The 17,786-nt window shown below is 34.7% G+C and overlaps 1 protein-coding gene across 1 annotated transcript; it reads left to right on the plus strand.

The window, feature by feature from the left end:
• Window positions 1-28: 28 nt before the first annotated feature.
• LOC128989966 (uncharacterized) lies at window positions 29-15,930 on the plus strand. The gene is made up of 8 exons (XM_054412142.1): window positions 29-147; window positions 4,777-4,919; window positions 6,271-6,472; window positions 7,651-7,794; window positions 8,815-8,929; window positions 11,432-11,781; window positions 14,572-15,174; window positions 15,675-15,930. The coding sequence occupies exons 2-8, from the start codon at window positions 4,778-4,780 to the stop codon at window positions 15,778-15,780; spliced, it is 1,662 nt and encodes a 553-aa protein (XP_054268117.1). The 5' UTR covers window positions 29-147; window position 4,777; the 3' UTR covers window positions 15,781-15,930.
• Window positions 15,931-17,786: the final 1,856 nt, after the last annotated feature.

Genomic DNA, 17,786 nt, shown 5'->3' on the forward strand with positions numbered 1-17,786 from the left:
ACAGCAACAGCCAACAGCTTTCCTTCGAGTCTGATTCTGTCTGATTCTTCTAATTCCAATAGTAGTAGTAGTAAGTAGAAGAGAGAACCAAGGAACTCGAAATGTTGATGTCGTTCTATTGTGTGTCATAAAGTACACATCTTGAAGGTAAGTGAACAGTTTCATAGTTTTTAAAAAGTAAACATCAAAATAGCTTGAATAATTATTAATAATATCAGCCCATGTTATCCGAGAAAAAATCAGTCTGTTAACATTAAGACCACTCCCAAGAAGTTTCTTATATTAGGCAAGGCCCCTGGTCGAAATAAAGGTTCATTTTTTAGTTGGGTGGATATCATTAGATATTATTAAATGAAGATTTACTAAGTATATATCTAGATTGTAGCCTAGATCTGTTATGTCTATGGTCAAGCATATATATGATTTATCCAAAACATTCAACAATTAAGCTAATTATTAAGCTTAACCTGAATAGGCTAGGGCTAAGTTATTAAACATAAGTTAGTAACCCAGGCCCAAGAGTGTCAGTCACAGTGTTCCTCAGGGATTGATTGTTGGCCCGTGGTTATTTTGTTCATTGAAGTGTGCTTAGGGTGACGCGTGGGTTGTAAATTTTTACTGTCACTCAACTTAGCCTACTATTAGCTCAAGCTAACTTGTGTAAGTTACACCTGTAGTTTTGATAAATAATTACCCATTATTGAACAATACACGCAGAACGTCTAGCCTATTAAGTTATGATGGCCTCTGAGTACTGTGTGATCATGCCGCAGATTTTGAAGATGGTGATCCAGAAACGTGCTGTAAGACTTAAGTTTAAGTTATTTAACCCTAGCAGTGGCCAAGGTTAGAAGTAGGGAATGGCAAACCCATTTTGGCGATTTTGCAGACTTTTTTTTAGAAAATTTGTAAAAATTCAACTGTAAAAGTCAACCTAAACTTAAGTTTAGCTAACCTTAATTAACTTAAGTTAAGTTAATTTAATGTGTATGTTCATTTTGTTCGGAAATAAACTTAACTTAATAATGATTTAGACAATGTATTTTTGGTAATTATTTACCGTATTAACATTGGGATATGATGTAATTTTGATAGCCTATGTCTACTTACAGTATTTTTAACGCTGATTCCAAAAATGCAATCAGTTTTGGTCGGAGAGATTCCTAAGTTAAGTGGCCGTACAGTGAAATAATTAATATTAAGCTTCAGTTTTGTAGATTTATTAACATAGCCTATTTGTGGTATGGACGAGTCCAAGTTCTAGTGGCGACTAACACTAAAAGGGGTGGATGGTTTGTGGAGTGGAAACAGCTGTCAGTTGTTTACATTCTATATACATTCAATACTAAACAGACAAAACCACACACAACGCAAAATCAGAGTTAAGATGCAATAACTAGATTTTTCAAAGAAAATATTTGGACGTAGTGACTACTCGCAAAAGTGAAAACTTTTTTTTTCATAATGACGTAATTTTCACGCTGAATCCGAAAATGACGTTTTTATTTTTCGGAAAATACCGGAAAGTCCCGAAAAAAGGGAAAAACGGGAAAAACATTTTTTGACTCAAAATACGTCATGTGGGTACTCAAAATACGCGGGATATTGTGTAGATTAAGAATATGCATTTTTTTTTTGATCCGATGAAAAACACTGGAGATAGGGCGTAAAAACGGTGAATAATCGGTTAGGTTAGGCTTGGTTAGGTTAGGTTTGGTTTGGTTTGGTTAGGTTAGGTTAGGTTAGGTTAGATTAGGTTTGGTTCGGTTAGGTTAGTTTAGGTTAGTTTATCAATAACATGAGTATTGTAAGTAAACTAACCAAACCTAACCTAACCTTACCTAACCAAACCTAACCTAACCTAACCTAACCAACCCTAACCTAACTTAACTTCACCAAACCTAACCTAACATAACCTAACTCAACCTAACGTAACCTAACTCAATCTAACATAAACAATAATAAAATAATGACCAGCTGATCAGCTGGCATTTTAACACGGACAAAAGTTGGACAAAAAATCCAAAATAACATCACACATTTTCGGGTTAGGTTAGGTTTGGTTAGGTTAGGTTAGGTTAGGTTAGTTTACTTACAATACTCATGTTATTGATAAACTAACCTAAACTAACCTAACCTAACCGAACCTAACCTAACCTAACCAAACCTAACCAAACCAAACCTAACCTAACCTAACCTAACCAAGCCTAACCTAACCGATTATTCACCGTTTTTTCGCCCTATCTCCGGTGTTTTTCATCGGATCAAAAAAAGTCTTGCATATTCTTAATCTACACAATATCCCGCGTATTTTGAGTACCCACATGACGTATTTTGAGTCAAAAAATTTTTTTCCCGTTTTTCCCTTTTTTCGGGAATTTCCGGTATTTTCCGAAAAATAAAAACGTCATTTTCGGATTCAGCGTGAAAATTAGGTCATTATGAAAAAAAAAATTCACTTTTGCGAGTAGTCACTACGTCCAAATAATTACCAATAGACTTTGGTGCTGTTTAAAAAATACAATAAATCAACTACTTACGATACATAAACTATTAATCACATGAACTTAAAATATAAAACAAAATAGAATTTATTCACGTAGTAATAGAAGCTAGGCCACTGCCGACATGATCATCGTCCTCATTCCAATCCTCAACCATTGGCTAATGCCTCAACGTCTGTTAATGAACGTGCCATAGTGCATAATCCCATAGTACATAATCCTATTGTGTCTAAAAGTGAAAACGTGCCACAGTGCATAATCTAATGTATCCGCAACTAATAAATGATGTTACATAATCTAATCTAATCTAACCTAAACCAACCCAACCCAACCTTAATATTAATGTTTAAATCACAGTTTATGTCAGAAAAGGCATGTGAGGAAGATAGGTTGGACTTTATGCGGATTCGTGACTATATTAAGTCCTTTGAAGTGAGGTTAGATTAGGTAAGGTAAAGGTTAGGTTATAATGAACCGACTCATTAATTTATGCAACTTCCAGACTGTTTTTGCACAATTAAATAGTGGGTTCACCCACTATTTCAATTGGAGTGAGGACTGAGCACACTATACAAGAACTATACAAGAATCTTTAATGGCGTCCCTGCTTATATACTATTGGCTACCGGAAGCACCGGCCAATAACTACATTTTTATAGGTACTTACAATTGGAGTCAAAATTTACTTGTTCATTAATCAGCTTATTTATATTTTTACATTTTTCCTTGTAAATATACCATTCTTCCCAAGCATTCATTAGGTATTGTATAATCCTTTCTTACAATTCTTCAAAATACATAGAGATTATTCTCCATTTTTCCTATTGAGTATCCATTTTGTAATAGGTGTTGTGCGACATTTGATCTTTCCGGTTTGTTGTTCCCCCATGCAGATATGTGGTTTATGAAGCGTGACAAAGTTCAGAGTCTGTCCAATGTAGGAGTTATCACAATTGTTACAATTGGTTTAATTATTTTAAATTAATTAATTAAAATTTAATTTTAATTTTTGGTCTCACAAACACTATTTTTCAGACTAAAAATGTTTAATATCTCTATAGGCTAACTTAACTAATATTTACCAGAGGAGTCTATCTTTATTAAAAGGCAAATACCGTATCTTAAACTAAAGTAGGCCTAGGCCTTATAAACTATAAAATATATTGTTGTGTCGTATAAAAAGCAAAAGCACAAAAGAAATATGTCAATAAATGTCCGAAGTCAATATTGTGCTAGTGGGAAATTAAAGGTCTTGGGAGACCAGCAACGGTCTGCGGTAACGGTGGGCGAAACACACACAGTATCTAGGTTATGTAGCGCTAGAAACGCACTTGCAATAACTCCGGTCCTTTCCACAAGGTTGCACCACACTGAGTGATTGATTTTAGCGGGACCTGGCTGGAAACAGTTTACCTGGCCGACCTGGGCACGTGTTCGCGGCCACTCCTTGGTGACCGGATAGCACCTCAACCTCAACCTGTTAAGCTACTCTCTAGGCCTAAACATTTTTGACTGATCCGCCTATTTAAATAGGTACCGAAGTTAAAAAAAGATAGGCTATGTTTTAAATGTGGCCTATAATAATTTGTGTAAATTTTGACGCCATCAATCCCTCTTGGGTTCAACTTAAAAGATGAAGTTATAAAAGAGGTAGCCCTGGTAACGGGGGTTTTGCTGTGTTGTCTTATTATAATTGGCCTGATTGTCTTATTGAAAGCTTTGTAAGGTAGGGTTACATCAGGTTATTGAACTAATGTCTTTCTAGGCCTAACCACAGAAAACGTACTACTATAACCCAGAATGCCAACCGCATGGTAAAAAGCATTAAGCGGTTTGAGAGAGCTTTGCCTGTCAATCCGTAGGCAGCGCCACCAGCGTTGCTATGCTATTGCATGGCGCTGCCAATGGATTGACAGGCAAAGCTCTCTCAAACCGCTTAATGCTTTTTACCATGTGGTTGGCATTCTGGGTTATAGTAGTACGTTTTCTGTGGCCTAACTTAGGCCTCCCGGTACCAAAGTAAGTTAACTTAGACTCCTGAATAAGTTGAACAAAGTTGATTTCCAAAATGACTGAATTTCTTTTAAACTATTGTTTAAAGCTAGGCTTAGTGTCTTTTTTAAGCGTTTTTACAAAGCAACAAGGGATGCAAAACCTGAAACCTTAAAAAAAAAAAAAACTTGACCTCTTTGCTTTCAGTAGCCTAAAATATTGGCTCTAATCCCTACTTTATCCATTGTAAACTCATTCTTACAATCATTCTTTTTTTCAGAATGTCGCATAAGAATGCTGCTAGTGGAAATGAAGATATGTTTACAATAATAATTGAAACTTTAACTGGGACAACATTTGAGGTGAAAGTTTCTCCACAAGATACTGTAAAATCTATCAAAACAAAGATTCAAAGAGTTGAAGGTAAAGTTTTCTATATTAACTAAGGCTAGTACAATAGCCTAACTTAATTTACTTAAATTGATTCCACTTTTAATAATTATGATAACTTAGGCTATGGTTTTGTGTGTTGCCTACACAAAGGCTAAAGGTTAACTAGGTTACTATTTTACCAATAGATTATGCCATTAACTATCTAAAATGGATATAATTTAAGATTACTAAAACTTATGATCCGATGTAAGTTAGCCTAAAATAATGTCTAAAATTTCACTTTGTGTATTAAATTACTAAACCGCTTTTATGAGGTATTTAAATTGTTGTTGGAGCAGTAAGTAGTGATGAATCAAAGCCTTTGCTTCCCATCTAAATTGATTGTAGGCTCGATCATGGTAGCAAGTTTAACAAATTGAGATCAAGAGTTTATTATTTATAATTTTCTCTTTTTTTCTCTTAAATTCTAGCGTCCAGTTATTTGATAAATTACGTAAAAAAGATTGTCTTGTAGTCTGTATAGGCAAAACAATTAGGTCTACTTTGTTACCTATATTTAATGCAAAAAAAGTTAAATAAGTTTACATTTTTTAGCGAATTTCCCATATAGGGAATAAGCTATTACCGTAGTACTCATGGTAAGACCTGGACCCGGGATCGATTTTTTTTCGTTTTGAGGTCCCTAGAGCCCAAAAATAGCATCCGTTCAAATTCATATATATATTTATATATTTATATGTTTATATATTTATATACCGTATATTTATATATGTGTCCGTTATCGCGATAACTCGAGCAAAAATGATCCGATTTTGATGAAATTTGGTACAAACATGTAAACCTACGTTTATTCGAACGAGTTCGCGAACCAGCATGATCGGACCATGGGAACGGGGGTTTATGGGGTAAAAATGGGTTTTTCCCATTTTTGACCCAGAAAACTTAAATTTTTGCAATTTATTTCCAAAATATTTTGTAGAGCTTAAAAAAACAAATAATTTAGTCCTATACTATTGAAGCATTATAATGCGCCTAATGGTTACGGAGAAAATTCAAAAAAATTGTAAATTTAAAATTCCTATGTTATTCTTATGGAGGATAAGTAAACTGTTGTAGTTTGCTTATTTATTAACATATTTTGCCCAAATTTGGAAAATTTTTATTTCTTACTAACTATTAACATTTTACATAAAAAAACACTTTAACCCTCCCTGTTGCAGCAAACCTAAGTATGTGTTAAACTGATTTGATTTAAATAGGGAATAAATGTGATATTTTTAAGGAGACATTTTAGTGTAAATCCAATCAGGCAAATGGAAATTCGCTTAGTCTGCAGGTTTGCTGCGGCGGGGGTATTACAATATTTCATGTGGTAACATAGGTATTCCAGTTTCCCACCAGCATCTGTTGTATAATTCCCGAGAGTTGGAAGACACAGCATGTATCACAGAGCCAAGCGTAGGACTGTGCGAAGGGTCTACTGTAAAGTTGGTGCTGTCCATGCGCGGCGGACCAATCAGTCTTGTACATCAGCCTATGCCACTGAACCGGACCATTCTTCGGAGCCTAGTGAAGTTTAGCCGGTAGGTACCAGTCTATAGTTAATTTGGAATAGGCCTAGTTTTAATTCTTTTTATTAAAATCGGTCTACTAACACAATGTATCTCACAATGTATTTTAAGAGCTTGTATCGTTGTTTTTTGACATCTATTTAACACATACCTAAGTCATAAGGACATTCTCAATATTCTAGAGCAGCAAAATTAGATTCACTTTCTACTCTTTTAGTTTACTGTTTTTCTGCATTGTAGGGTTGACGCACATTGATGTTAGAATGATTTTTTAATTTCTGCCTTGGAGTTATAAAGAGTAAGTTCATAGTGGAGCAGCAAGGCAAGAGTGTAGCAAAGACTAAAGAGATTAATGGATGAGATGAGAGTTTTAACCACCAATAGTTGTGAAGCTTCACATGCACGTAGTAGAGCGGTGACGGTAGTGAGGCAAGAGGCTGGATTACTGCAATATTTTTGAATAGGTATACATTTATTCTAACCATTTAATGGTGAACAAAACTAAAATATCCTACAGCAAAGTAGTCATTCACTATAACTGCTTATTGTTTAAATGGCATAACTTCTAATTATTAACTTCTAATTATTTCTTTTTATTGCATATTTAAAAGATGTAAGTAATGGGAGACTGTACCTTTTTGACAATGAATTATAACTTACCTTTTAATTGTAAATAGAACTAAATCCTGGTCCCAAATAACTTGGGACAGTGTTCATAAACTGACTGAATAGTCACCGATTTCAAGCTAAGCAAGCAGACTTTTAGGCCAGCCTATTTTAAATAATTATCAAGGCTGACTGAATCATCTTCGTTACCACTATCTATTTCTTTAAAATATTTAATTATATTTTAATGCTATGTTAACATTTTCAACATGACAAACCCTATTGCATTGTAAAATGTTTAAAAGACAATAAAGAATCATTTTCTTAAGTAAAACTACATTTTCAACCACGTATGTTGTCGGTCTTACCAACTTAGGCTCGACCCTCGACCGAACACTTGAGGTTAACAAATAAGGACAGGAATATCCTAGCGGAGAGGGTACGTTTCGGCGCCAGCTACACTTTAGCCTTGCCGATCCCTATGTTTGTACCCTTAGGAGTTGTATCAAGTTCATTAAACAGCATTCAGCTTTGTTCATGGTAGGTTAACTTTTGAAATCACTAGTTTGATAATGATATTTCAGAGAGGACGCCTTGGAAGACCTCCCGCCAGGTTGTAGGATGGCCATCTTGGTGTTACGAGTGGGTGATCAGTTGAACCTGTTACACGTGGTAGAGGATGACGAAGACTCAGACTCTGCAAGCTTCTCTAGGGATACGTCCATCGAGTAAGTTACACTTCAGTCAAAAGTATAATTTAACTTTGTATAAGATTTTTTAAAGTTACAGTTACAGTTTTTTTATACAGTTGAACTTCTCATTGCCGGCCACCACAGAACCGAGCCCCTGGCCGGATAAACCAACCTATTGTAAAAAATGATAATTTATACCGGTACCTGAATTATCTGTAATCAATAAATAGTGTTGTCAAAAGTAAGTCTCTTGGATACCCATGGTTTGTTGAACCAGTAAAAGGTATGTATCAGTAGGGTAAAAAGGTTTTAAGTAATCAACTTTAAGATAATATTATGAAATCAGATAGGCCTAAACGTTCAGTAACTTATATTATTATGGTTACCTACTTTAAATCAAGATAAAGTTAAGAATTATTCACCATAGGCCTATATTGGACTTAAAGATTGTTATGTCTTTAAATAGTCCCTAATTATCTTATTAACTTTCTTTTCTTGTCCATTGTTAACCAAATGTTTAGATGATAAACAAAACTACTAGATCAACTGAGTAGTGCTATTGGAGTCATGGAGACTAATGCTTGCCTGGGATATTCATTTGGAAACTGGCTTTACTTCACTTAGTTCTTGTTTACATCAATCAGTACTATCCTACAGAAGTTATCCTGATATTCTCCTAAGCATTAGCACAGTTTGATGAATTTTAAGTCATTTTGGCATTACAAATAGACTAAAACCGGAGATAAAACTATGAATTCTGTAGCCGAAGTTTTCTAATTAAAATAACCATTGATCAAAATTTAGACCTAATCTTTAATATTATTGCTCAACTATATCTAAAATATATAAACTGAAATCCTCTTTTAAAATCAATCCAACTCGTAAAAAACTACTGAAAGAAAAATATTTCCAGTGAGGATTAGTTAGTTTAGTTTATTTGTGTGAGGATAAAGTAATTTTACCTGTAACTGTTGCAAACACCATCTCAAAAGTATAATGAAGTAGAACATGTGATTAGACAGTAGTTATTGGTAATCCGGAACCTTATTTTGTTAGTTTGCTGGAAGGTGATCTCTCAAAAAACCTGGAAGAAAATTCTGTTACAATGGAAAAGGTCTGTGATTTAAAAGAAAGAATGGAAAAACTTTCTTTACAACGTAAAAATAAGAAGGTATGCCAACTTTATTTCAATCACCGTAGTTATTTTGTAGTTTACATGCAAATAAAATTTCCTCGAAAGTGAAACATTAGTTGAAAATTAAATATTGTTAACCTTTTCACAGTCTTTTACCTATTCTGAGGCTTTGATTAATGGTTTTGTAGCTACAGTCTGGTTCTCAAATCAGAAATATATTTTTCCTACAGTCACCCGACAAAGTTCGCTTCCTTGTACTGTTTATAGTACAGAAAGCTGCTAATTGCTGCATATTTATACTTTGCCGTACGATTTATACTTTGTCAAACGGTTTATACTTTGCCGCACATCAGGATTCCAACGAAACAACACAAAACAGCGTGGTTCTATTATGCACGTAATCTGTGTACGCTTGGAAATAGGTTGGCAACACTTAGAGATAATAATACTATGAGCAGCTGATTGACTATTATAACTACGATTTAACCTGTCATTTCGTGTTTATAGTTTCGGTATTTCTGAACTTTCTGGACTTTTCTTTTAAACGTTTTTAAAACATTCCTACGATCTTAATAAACAAGAAAATACCTTTAAAGCATTTTTTTTAGGCGCGGAAACCACTTCAAATTACAAAAACATACGGAACTATATTCTCTAAACGCGGAGCACATTTCTTGCCGAGGAAAAATAGCGGAGTGATACGGACTGGGTACTACTTTCTCTAGGGCACCTATTTGTGTTGCCAGCTGAACCTAAAAACGTGTTGTATAGTGTTTGAAAGACTAATTATTTATATGCTTTATAGTGACTGTAGGAAAAATATAATGTGTAACACGAGTGCAAAAGGCCTTTGCCGCACTTGAGATCATTCCTAACATTGCTCTTGTGTGCATCAAAGTGCCACTTTGCCCACTAGTTACACAAATAACTATTGTATGGTTTGTTTCAAGAACAATAAACTTATTTCAATGCACGAAAAGATTTTTCACCATATTCATTAAAGTAGGAAATCCGTATGTGATTTTTCATACGGACATGTGTCACATTATTCGAGGTTGTCCTGATTTTTTGGAGGATGTTAATGTTTTAACTAAAAATCTGACAACTCAGAATAAGGTATGAAGAAAGCTAAAATTAATGAATTTACTTAGAATAGGCTAGAACAGATTTTTTTTAGTTAATAGATTATAATGTTCTTTGAGCTTCTTCTGCAACAATTAATTCCTTTCAGCATTACTTTGTAGTCAGATTTTATTTCTTGTTGATTTCAGTTTTCACTAGTCATTGAATTAGTTTGTTTACATTTCTAGTTTTTGTGATTTTTGCCGTGTTAAAAATTAATAAAATTTATTTTCTGATTATCTGCTTGGCAATTTAATGTTTAATGACTTAAAATAATATAATTTTCTCTTTACAATTTTCTTTGTTGAAAAACATCGTTAACATTTATAATTTATGTTATTTTACATTATTGTCTAATGATTATAGAAATAAACCAATTTTCTTTGTAGACTATAAAAAATTTCTGTAACAGTTAGAATACGATAATTATTTTATTTATATTCTTAAAAATTGATTTTTCCACTATAAATTCTTGTTTCAATATTTTTTTGTTTATTCCATTGTGGTTGATCTCAAAGAATATTGTATACCAATATTTCCACAATTAATTAATGTGCCATTTACTTTTGTATTATTTCTTGATCCTTATTCTATAAAATAATTTATTATTGGCCTATCCAGCTTTTCATTACGAGTGTGTTAGAGGGTTGTTGACCAAATAAAAAAAAACTAATGTAGGGTAGAGCTTTTGTCAATCAATTGTTGACAGTTGAGATTCATGTTTCATTGATTTTAGCCAAAAGAGGTTACTCTATACAACGTTACTTTCAATGTAGGCTAATTACCCAAAATGTATCCTGTACAGTACAATCTAACATGTTCATAAAAGACACAGAGATAAATAGTATGCAAGCTTCTAAATTTTTATTGGATTTCATGCAATATTCATTCATTGTAAACTAGATTGTCACATGTCGCATGTATGATTAAAGTCAATCAATTAACATTTAAAATATAAAAATGTTTCCCTCAAATGATATCCTGAGGCTTTCTGTTACTGGGTAGAGCCAGTTGTTAGGACAATAGAAAATCGCCATTAGGATTTAATAATAGCTGTTTTGGTGTAGGCCTACTTCTACCTAATGCTCCAAATTATTTGTAATCTTGGGATATAACACAGTTGTCAATAGATAACATATTATTTTGATGTAATCCATAATGTTTCCAATTCCTAATGCAGGACTAAAAAATTCAATAGCAATAATCATTAGCTAATTTAGTGGGCTATTCAAACCGCAATGTAACTAGTGCTTGTCAGTGGGATAAGATTAACTTAAGTGTGAAAATAAGTACAAAGTAGTAGCTTTTACAACAAATTGGCAGTTTTTACTGTAGCTTACATAAACATAGATTGTTTATGAGCGAGGATAAATCATTTGAATTTTCAACCGTTTAATATTTGTCATTCCATTTCAGTCTGAATCAAAATGTGAAGAAGCCAGCTCAAAATTGAGTATTGAAGAGAGGCCATCAAATCCTGGAAGCTCATTAAGACTGCCTTCTATTAGCCACCAAGTCCAAGGCGAGATACTGAAGTCCAGGAGTGAATTTTCTCAAGTTCCTATTTTGCCAGATATAATACCTCAGAACAGTCCTGCAGAGCTGGAGGAAGTTGTCGCTATTGACAGTGCCACAGCTTCCAGTCAGATATGTGACTCGTTGAGGCCAAACTCTTGCCCCAGCGCTGTCACCGAGAGTCAGTTTTATGATGTTTTTGGAGAAGACGGATGCCAAGATAATGTTCAGATTGCTCAGCCTCACTTTAGGTGAGTTCTAGTAGGATTATTTTTGTATTAACTATTCTTCAGCAATGCTGTAACTGTAATGCAAATAATTTATAAATAAAAAACTAACAGTTTATTAAGTACTGCGTGATTATAATTTCACTTACATTAAATTAAAATGATTCCACGGTTGATAATTGATAATCCAAAACAATTCGGGATGGAGGGTGTTTGGAAAACTGATTCTTTTCGGATAACAAGTCATTGACTTGATAAACGAGATGCAATATTATACTTTTGATTTATAACATTTCAATTAATTTTTACATGTTAGGCCTACATGTAGTTTTTTCTGATTTTGATTTGTCTTCTGTGATTTTAGCAACATTCCAGATCATATCTTGCGGTCTCAACGACACTAGTAATCATCTCTCGCAACCGAGGAACAGCTGTTAGCAGCGGTCAATTGTTGAACTTTATGCATTTCAGTTAATCAATGTCTTGGATGACTGGGATCTGGATAGTTTATACTCTGCTGTATTAGTACAGTAGACTCCCTTTAGTTCGGCTACCACGGGACCGGACCGCTGGCCGGGCTACAAAACAGCTGGACTAACCGGTAGTAGAACAGTAGAACCTCAATTATCCGGGGTAATGGGGGGGAGACCACGGATAACTGAAAACCACGGTTAATCCAACATGGTATAAACATATATTACGCACCCATAAAACACATAATACTGTATAAATTGGATGTTAATGTGATAATTAATTTACTCATTGTTGTGGTTTGCCCCTGAGCTGGTAAGACAAATATTAATAGTGGTTTATTTACCTTGTATTTTCGTCACAGCTCAAAAATGTTGTATAAAAGCTACAACCATGGTTTCGACGCCGTTTGCGTCATGGTCACGTAGGACATGTCGAGAATCAAAGCATAGTTGTTGTTGTCATAGTCGGTCGCTTGGACGTCGTCAAAAACACATTAACACAAACACGAACACATACGGACATATTAACACTTAAAAATGTTCTCGGGGACGGAATACAGGCCTGTGTTTATTTAACTGTACCGTCGCGGGAGCCGGCTGGAGAACACTGAGCGCGACGGCGACGATGATAAGACGACCCTTGTACCTTAGGACATGGACTCGTCCTTCTGTAGGGGGTGTGTGTTGAACTCGTCTGACGAACTAGAGAAGTCTTGATGATTTTATTAAAAATTAAGTGGGAACTGTAATTAAGTTTCTCATTTAATACATGGTCGCTTTCCTGTTTTAGGGCCTTGCAACAAAGGTTTTACTCTTGACACCCTCGAGGAATTTCATATTTATAAGGCCCTAAAACAGGAAAGCAACCATGTATTAAATGAGAAACTTAATTACAGTTCCCACTTAATTTTTAATAAAATCATCAAGACTTCTCTAGTTCGTCAGACGAGTTCAACACACACCCCCAACAGAAGGATGAGTCCATGTCCTAAGGTACAAGGGTCGTCTTATCATCGTCGCCGTCGCGCTCAGTGTTCTCCAGCCGGCTCCCGCGACGGTACAGTTAAATAAACACAGGCCTGTATTCCGTCCCCGAGAACATTTTTAAGTGTTAATATGTCCGTATGTGTTCGTGTTTGTGTTAATGTGTTTTTGACGACGTCCAAGCGACCGACTATGACAACAACAACTATGCTTTGATTCTCGACATGTCCTACGTGACCATGACGCAAACGGCGTCGAAACCATGGTTGTAGCTTTTATACAACATTTTTGAGCTGTGACGAAAATACAAGGTAAATAAACCACTGATAATTAATTTGCATTTTACATAATCAAAATACAAATAATAGTATTGCGCAATCGTGATATGTTAAGTCATTAACCTTGGTTCAGTAATAAAAACTGTAAAGTTTAATATCATGCTTACTTAAGAAAAACAAAAACTACACAACACTGTACATACAGCAATAAATCACGTAAAGAACAGAACAATAGAAAGTCTAGTACTGCAAGCTACTGCTACCATAGTCAGCATAGGCTACTACTACATGTTGTTTTCAGAACATAAGAATGTCAATAAAAGCATTAGATAACTCATAAAACAGCATAAAATCATAGTACTTAGTCTTAAAGATAATAACAACAGTCGTAAAATAGGAAAAAGATAACAATGGATGGTGTAAAACACCACTTATTCTTTCTTCTTTGTTCTTCTATTCATTCTTTTGGTTTCTCTTCATCCACACATTCAGCAAGTGTTGCCATTGCCATGGTTACTAATCACCCAATCACAAACTGTTGTGAGATAGCAAGCGCACAGCAGACAGTTGTGTATAGAACAGATAATTGTCAGAGCAAGCAGATAGCTTGACCTTGAAGCTAATGATGGCTATTTCTTTGTTTTGCTTTAATTTATTTTTGTCAAATAAACCGCGGTGTTTCAAAAACAATAATGGGGGAACTTGCCACATAAATAAATGGTCCGAAATATTTAATTATACACTGCATTTAAACATATTAGACTATAAAATGTTCTTGGTATTTTTGAGGTTATGTAACATAGTTTTACATAGGTAATATGCAACAATCACCCATAGAAGCACCCGTCAACTAAACTGACATGAATTGTTTACTTCTATGACCGGGAACTAAACATTCAAGTTGAATCCTGTCGAAGGTCTTTCCCCCGTGACGATATGACTTGTCCCCCTGAGACCGGGCCGGACCATCCGGCGGCCGATCCAACCGAAGCCGAACTAGAGGGAGCTATGTATTAGCAAAGGGAAAAAATACTTTCCTCTTTAAATGAAAGATGTTTTAAACCAACTGTTGATTTCAGGTGTATCAGTGCCTGTGCATCTAAACTCCGCCACGAGTGGGGCGTCAACTATTCAGAGATATCAGGATTGAACATCCTTCCACCTATGACTGGTGTTTCTGAAATTTTAAACAATAACAGGAAAGTATCCAACATCGAACCAAGAAGGTCACAAACAACAACAGTTCCTTACATAGAAAACTTGAATGTCCACCACAAAAACCTGACCAGTACAAAGTTGACAAAGAAAACACAATATTGCTTTAGGAAAAGTGAAGGGTCATCTATTTTAAGAAGAAATATCAATGGTGCAGAAGAATCTCCATCAAGTTCTTTTGTTCAGGATAGTTTTACTCTCGATTCAGAATTTTTATCTTCGAGAAGTTTTGAACTCCTGCCAAAGATACCGAATGTTTCACCCCCTCCTGTGAAGGCTGTAACGGAACCATTAGCAAGTGAGTTGCCAGTTGGGACTGCTACGAGGATTTCCATTGACCAATCCTTGAGAGGAAAAGTGGATTTTGATAAGAAAAGCCGGATCAGATGCGCTGAATGCAAGAAGAGGCTTACCCTTGCCAACATGTTTGAGTGTAGATGTGGCTTCACATTCTGCTCTTTTCATAGGTAAGTTCCTATGTTTAATTTTTTATCATGATAACAAAATGTTTGTTTTGTAAAAGGATGACCATACAGTATTTGACTTTGCTACTGTACAACTGTAACTATCCGAATTAATTTAGACCGCACTACATTCGCATATTAAAAAATTTGATTCGGATAGTTGGATTTTTACCAGAATTTAGGGAATTTTTTAAGCTTTTGTAAAGATTTTGCTTTTGAAAAATGTCGCAATTGTGGAGGATGATGGTGACGTTTTTGTGACCATAAGAGACAATGATGATTTTTTGTGACTGTGGGAGATGGCAGTGATGTCTACACGACTGCTAAAGATGTTTAAGATTTTGTTGCTGAATTCCAGTGGGATTGAAAAGTAGGCGCTTCTGATATACATGTGATCGTTTAACTTTATTTATTATACCAAGGATAACATATTATGATGTTTAAGAATTTATTTAGTTTTTTTAAAATCTACATTATTTAACTCAATTTTTATTGCATTCCAGGTATTCAGAAACACACCACTGCACTTATGACTTCAAGAAAGAAAGCAGAAAGGTGTTAGAACAAGCCAACCCGTTGGTTGTTGCACCTAAACTACCCAAAATATAACTTTTTACCACTTCAACCAACTTACAATGAATTCTTAAAATTCTAATAAATATTTTTGAAGCTATTTTTAGACTACTCATTATTTGTTAGGTAACTATTTGTTTGACTCTTACATATTTAGCATGTAATGTAGGGTGTACACAATAAAATGTCTATATTGTTTTAAGTTGTGTATTTTTATCTTTGGAGTATTTGCCCAACTTGGGAAGTCGTTGTTCTGACTTTCTATATATATTAGTACCGGCTTGCGGTATATTAATAATATATCAAAATTTTGATTTATTGGCGTAAAATGACAATTATAGTAAAAATTGAGGCTCACCAGTGATAAGTTTTTAAAAAATGTCTCAAATTAATTCTGAAATTTTGGTTGATTTGTTGCTGCCACACAATAAAAAGAGGCCCCCAGCATCCTTCCTATTAATATTTCCTCACTCTACTTTTGGATGTTATTTTAACACTAGTGATGTCCAAAAATTTGGATTCTGGATATTATTTATTTTTAAAACTGAGTTTATTATGATAAACTTTGCCTATTAGACACAGTAACAAAAAACTTACATTTATGATATAAATAATATGTAACTTAAATTAATAACGTTGTCCATATAAATGGTTTTGAATGATTTTACATGATCCTTTTAACACTTTTATGACTATTTCACTTTTTAATTTTGATGGAAGATTATTATTTTTTTAATTCTTCAAACAATTTTGTAATAGTCCCTCTTGCACCAATAATTATGCCAATTACTGATATAGAATTTGGATTATACAGGGTTAGGCAAAAGTCTGGAACCCCCCAGTTCACTTTTTAATGCGTTGCAGTAGGAAAACCAAACTCGGCACATATTTATAACATAAGAAATTGCACTTTTCATGAAAGTTACATCTTTGCCCCAGCCCCCAAAATGGGGTATTTTGGGGGCAGCCCTAAATTTTCAAATGTAAACACCTATTATGTTACCCCACATTTTAAAGGGTTTATCAAGAGAAATTAAATGGCGCAAATCAGAGGTCAATAACGCTCCCCTAATCAAAATGGCAGCCATTTTAATGTTAAGATGAGCAAGCAGGATAAAGTCTGGACACCCCCAGTTAACTTTATCACGTGTGGCAGTGGGAAAAATAAACTCGGCACATGTTTACAACATAAAAATATGCACTTTTTCATTAAAGTTAGAACTTGTACCTGGCCCCCAAAACGAGGTATTTTGGGGGCAGCCCCAAATTTTCAAATGTAAACACCTATCATGTGACCCCTCATTTTAAAGGGTTTCTCAATACAAATTAAATAGCACAAACTAGAGGTCAATATCGCACCCGTAATCAAAATGGCAGTCATTTTGAGTTGAAAAGTTAATAAGGGATATTTCAAAATGACTGCCCCCAAAATACCCCATTTTGGGGGCCGTGTCCAAGTTCTAAATTTAATAAAAAAAGTGCATTTTTTATGTTGCAAACATGTGCCGGGTTTGGTTTTCCCACTGCCACTTGTTATAATGTTAACTGGGGGGTGTCCAGACTTTATCGTGCTTGCTCATTTTAAAATTAAAATGGCTGCCATTTTGATTAGGGGTGCGATATTGACCTCTGGTTTGTGCCATTCAATTTCTCTTGATAAACCCTTTAAAATGTGGGGTAACATAATAGGTGTTTACATTTGAAAATTTAGGGCTGCCCCCAAAATACCCCATTTTGGGGGCTGGGGCAAAGTTGTAACTTTCATGAAAAAGTGTGATTTCTTATGTTGTAAATATGTGCCGAGTTTGGTTTTCCTACTGCAACGCGTTAAAAAGTTAACTGGGGGGTTCCAGACTTTTGCCTAACCCTGTATTTGATTTGTTGATGTTTCAAACCTTATAGTTGGATTCCACTTTTAGATTTTGTATCATATATTAAAATGTCCAATCATCTGTTCGATCCACCATCTTCAATGCAATGTACTTCTTCTACTACTTGCCAGCCTTTTTTCGTAGTTCTTCTGCGATCATTGCTCTTACAGA

The sequence above is a fragment of the Macrosteles quadrilineatus genome, unplaced genomic scaffold (assembly GCF_028750875.1).
Source record: "Macrosteles quadrilineatus isolate MER2022 unplaced genomic scaffold, UCM_ALF_1.0 Scaffold_3__2_contigs__length_128488019, whole genome shotgun sequence".
In the NCBI taxonomy this organism is placed as follows: Eukaryota; Metazoa; Arthropoda; class Insecta; order Hemiptera; family Cicadellidae; genus Macrosteles; species Macrosteles quadrilineatus.

Excerpts from the sequence above, each read along its gene's own strand:
- LOC128989966 (XM_054412142.1), top strand. The coding sequence starts at position 4,778 with ATGTCGCATAAGAATGCTGCTAGTGGAAATGAAGATATGTTTACAATA. Across the intron at positions 6,473-7,650 it reads AGCCTAGTGAAGTTTAGCCG|AGAGGACGCCTTGGAAGACC; the intron begins GTAGGTACCAGT and ends ATGATATTTCAG. Across the intron at positions 11,782-14,571 it reads ATTGCTCAGCCTCACTTTAG|GTGTATCAGTGCCTGTGCAT; the intron begins GTGAGTTCTAGT and ends TGTTGATTTCAG.